This window comes from Prunus mume, linkage group LG4, assembly GCF_029339155.1.
Source record: "Prunus mume cultivar Tortuosa linkage group LG4, ASM2933915v1, whole genome shotgun sequence".
Lineage (NCBI taxonomy): Eukaryota > Viridiplantae > Streptophyta > Magnoliopsida > Rosales > Rosaceae > Prunus > Prunus mume.
Genome location: NC_142701.1, coordinates 3635624 through 3639731, shown reverse-complemented (window position 1 = coordinate 3639731; position 4108 = coordinate 3635624). Strand labels below are relative to the sequence as shown.

The 4108-nt window shown below is 32.9% G+C and overlaps 1 protein-coding gene across 1 annotated transcript; it reads left to right on the top strand.

Moving 5' to 3' along the window:
- Positions 1-518: 518 nt before the first annotated feature.
- On the top strand, positions 519-971 carry LOC103328434 (NAC domain containing protein 50-like). The gene has a single exon (XM_008230824.2). The coding sequence runs from the start codon at positions 519-521 to the stop codon at positions 969-971; it is 453 nt and encodes a 150-aa protein (XP_008229046.2).
- Positions 972-4108: the final 3137 nt, after the last annotated feature.

The window sequence follows — 4108 nt, the reverse complement described above, 5'->3', positions numbered from 1 at the left end:
TCAATATTTCACCTCCACTAAAAAATTTATGGGTCTGCCAGTGGATGCTGCCCAGCCCATCCTAAATATTTATAGCGAGTTGTAAATTTCTTATTTATTTTAGAGCTAAAACCTACCACTGCTTATTGATCACTTCAAATACTATGTCATTTTCTTTTATATGAAAATTTGATTTAAAATGATAATATGGCGTGCGTGAGATAAAAAGAAAACACGTTGTAAACCACATCTACAACTATAAATCGATTACTTCAAATACAATGTCTTTTCTTTTCCTTTTATATATGAAAATTTGAAAGAATTAAGAGGATAATGTATCCAACAAAAAAAAGGCTAATGTGGTGTGAGAGAAGAAATTACCACGCGGTAAACCACACCATCTATTTACACAAGCCGCCTTTACTCAGACTATATATACCATCCAAGCCCCTACAAAGTATTAGATTTCGTATCTTTCCTTCTCAACTTCAAAGCAAACAAAACCTACCTTCTTTGTCACATATTGTTGTTCAATCATCATGGAGACTACTAGGAGTCTGGGATTACTGGTGGGATGTCGATTCGAGCCATCTGAAGCGAAGCTCTTGGCTCACTATCTTTACAACAAGGTAAACGGTTTACCGCTTTCTTCCAATGCAGTGATTGAGTGTGATCTTTATGGAGAGGAAGAAATATGGAGGAAGCTCTTCGACAAAACGGGTGAAACAAGTCTCTACTTCTTCACCGAGTTGAAGAAGAAGACAGGGAAAGGTTCGCGCGTAGAGAGGATGTCATCGGGAGGCTGCGTTACGTGGAGAAACCAGAGCAATAAGGTTATCTGTGTTAATGATAATGAACCAAACAAAACTATTATTGGGTATAGCGAATGTTCTCATATGTTCCCAAAAAGATGTCCACCAAAGCAAAGGGAGAATGGGTCATGCATGAGTTTAGGCTTGCTGGGTGCCTTGTCAACAACAACAACCAAGTAAGTAATTCATTCCAGTCTTGTATTATTATATTTGGATCGTTTTAGTTCTTTGAATACGATTTCTTGGAGTACTCTTTATTTTCTCTTTAATTTTCCGTAACTTATATATTTCTTGCTTGAATATATTGTTATTAGTAGCCTTTCTTTTTATTCTGGTTTCATGCACAATCATGTGATCAATTGGTTGATGCAGCCATCTTTGATCAATTAGGGTTCTGTCTTTTTTCTTGATTATTTACTGCTTTAATATTTTCTTTCCTTCCTAACTTTCTTTTGATTCTTTGGTCCCATTAGGGTTTCTTCTTTCTTTATGTTTATATCGATGTGATATATCTTTTATTAGGGTTTCCATGTAAGATTTAGGTGTTCAATGATTTTGTTATTCTTGTAATATTGGGCTTTGTAACTTTAAAGTTTACTACTAATAATAAAACCCTAAGATTAAAAATGAAAGATTGTAACTATGAATACCTAAATAAGATAGAGAACCCTCACATTTCTTTTTTTTTATTATTTATTTATCAAAACCACCCCCTCCCCTTTACATGTCTAGACAATGAAGAATGAATATACATGTACCAAAAGGAATTCGTATTAGTTTAAAAACCAAGAATAACGTATATCATCTTGAGGATCTGTCTATAATAATCTTCTTGTTAAATATTTACTACTTTCACTAGTTAGTGAACTATGCTTCCTTTTTTGATACAAGCAACACTACAAGAAAAACAGGTATTAGTGGCCACCTACTTGGTCACAGTAACTACCCTTTTTGGTCACTGAATGCAATCAGTGTCCAAATATTGGTGGTCACTAGGTGGTCACTAGAAGCTCGTCACAAATTCTATTTTGTGGCCAATGTCAACTATTGGTCACTACAACACAAAGAATTAGTGGCTATCCATGTCTGGTCACTAATAATAACATTATTAGAGACCACAAATTTGGTCACTAAAGGGCCTACAATTTGGTCACCAAAATATGCATTTTGGTCACTAAAACTGGGTCACTGATGTATTAAATAACATAAGTAAGGCTAGTTTGGCATATGCGTTGGTCACTAGCTTTATTTTTTAAGTTGTTTTTAGTGACTAATATAAATACTGGTCAGAAAATTTAGTCATTAAAAATAAAAAATATGTCTTAATCAATTTACTGACCATATAGTATTATTGGTCATTAAATTCATTGTATTTGTGACCATTATTAGTGTGGTCACAAGGAAATTGGTCACTACTGACCTTTTTTCTTGTAAAGCAATAATCTACTTTAATTTAATCTAAACTATGGAGAGGTCGAACTCGGTGGGCAGTGAAGAGTACATCCGCTCTAGCTAACTTGGCTAAGGCCATGTTTATGTGAACTATGCTTCCTTAAGTGATAGCAAATAAGCAAAGATACATATAGTTCTAGATCTATTTCCAGTGCCTTTTTATCTTTTGGTTTTTCTTGATTATGTCAAAAACAGTCAAATAACTTCTCTGCGTCGTCTATGTTTGCAGGCTGATGACTATGTTCTTTGTCGCATCATAAATAAACAAAAGTTACAACCGACGAGGCTAAGAGACAACAGAAGATGAATATTATTGCCGATGAGCATAATGAACCAAATGATCAGGAGATGGATATCGCCACTGAAGTTTTAAAGCTTTTAGATGTTGAGATGTGTTAGTTTCAGTTTTAAAACTTTTTATTTTTCAGGACATTAATCGTATGATAACTTTATTTTGTTTTCTTTTTTAAAACGGAATTTGATGAATCTTAAGAGAGTTCAAAGATGATACCAAACTTAACATTTGACTTTAAGAATGGATAAAGCCGAAAAGTATATTGAAGGAAAAACTATCCACACAGACTATTAATTTTAGTATAGATGAAAAAGGAAGGGAAGAGCTTAAATCAGCTCTCCGCACAACCGAATAAAAAGAAAAAGAAAAAGATAAAATTATAGGAGCAAAGAGAAAAGGGAAAAGATATATGGAGATGGAAAAAAACGAGTCCATTTGGTATCCTACTCAAAAAAATGAACTCAAAAATCATGATTCTTTTTAAAAACAAGAGTTTTCAAACACTAATTTTAAGATCTAAAAATTAATTATGCTATTACTATTAGGTAATTAACAGTAATTTAATTATATAATAATTGCCGACCTGTAAGATTTTAATTATATAATAATAATTGCCTTAATATTTTAATTATACATCTATAAGATTTTAATTAATCTTGGAAATCGTTACTTGTATGTAAAGTTTATCTTGGTGAAGAATTTGCGCAACCCCAAGTGGTTGTTGAGCCAAATGAAGTAGATGCTTTTGTATAAATCACATAAATTCAAACACAAGGTACTATAAGAAGTATAGAGCAAAGTGACACTAGATTTCACATGGAAAACCCTTCAATGTGGAGGAAAACCATGAGACAAACTCCGAAATTTGTTGCACTAGTACTAATGAAAAGGCCATTACAAGCACTAATTGATCTCTCTAAAATTTTAGAGGATGACTTCAAGAGAACAAACTCTTCTTGATGAACTTTCTCTCTTACAACCACTAGTGGACCCAGAAACTTTATAGCAGATATGCAATTTTGAAAGGCTAAAAGTTTTATTAAAAAAAAAATTGAATACAATAAACAAACCATAATTGATCATACCTCAAGTCGTGCATTGCATAATCATAAGAGCCAAATCAGAAAAATAATAATAATTAAGAAGTAGATTAAACAAAAGGGGGGAAAAAGAACCGAAAAAAAAGAAAAGAAAAGAAGAAGAAGAGACGAATTGGCTTTTGGTCAAAAAGGAAAAAAAAAAAACGCAGCTAAACAGACTTACTTTTGGTGAAGAAGGAAAAAAAAACGCAGCAATAGAACCAATTGATTTCCTTATTTTTAAAATGCTTTTGTAATCCTTGTTGAAATAAGAAAATAAAACATGTTTAAAGCCCACGAAATGTAGGCTTAAGCATATTGTTTTATTGCAGTCTAGTTTCCTCCTCTCTTTTTTTATATTTTTGCTCGCTCAAACGATGTCGCTTTTGCCGTGACTTCAAAAAAAAAATAGGTGCTGCTGCGCAACGCAACAAACATAATTTGGCTAAGTTATTTTGTCGAACACCTGGAGTGCACCACCACCAACCGAA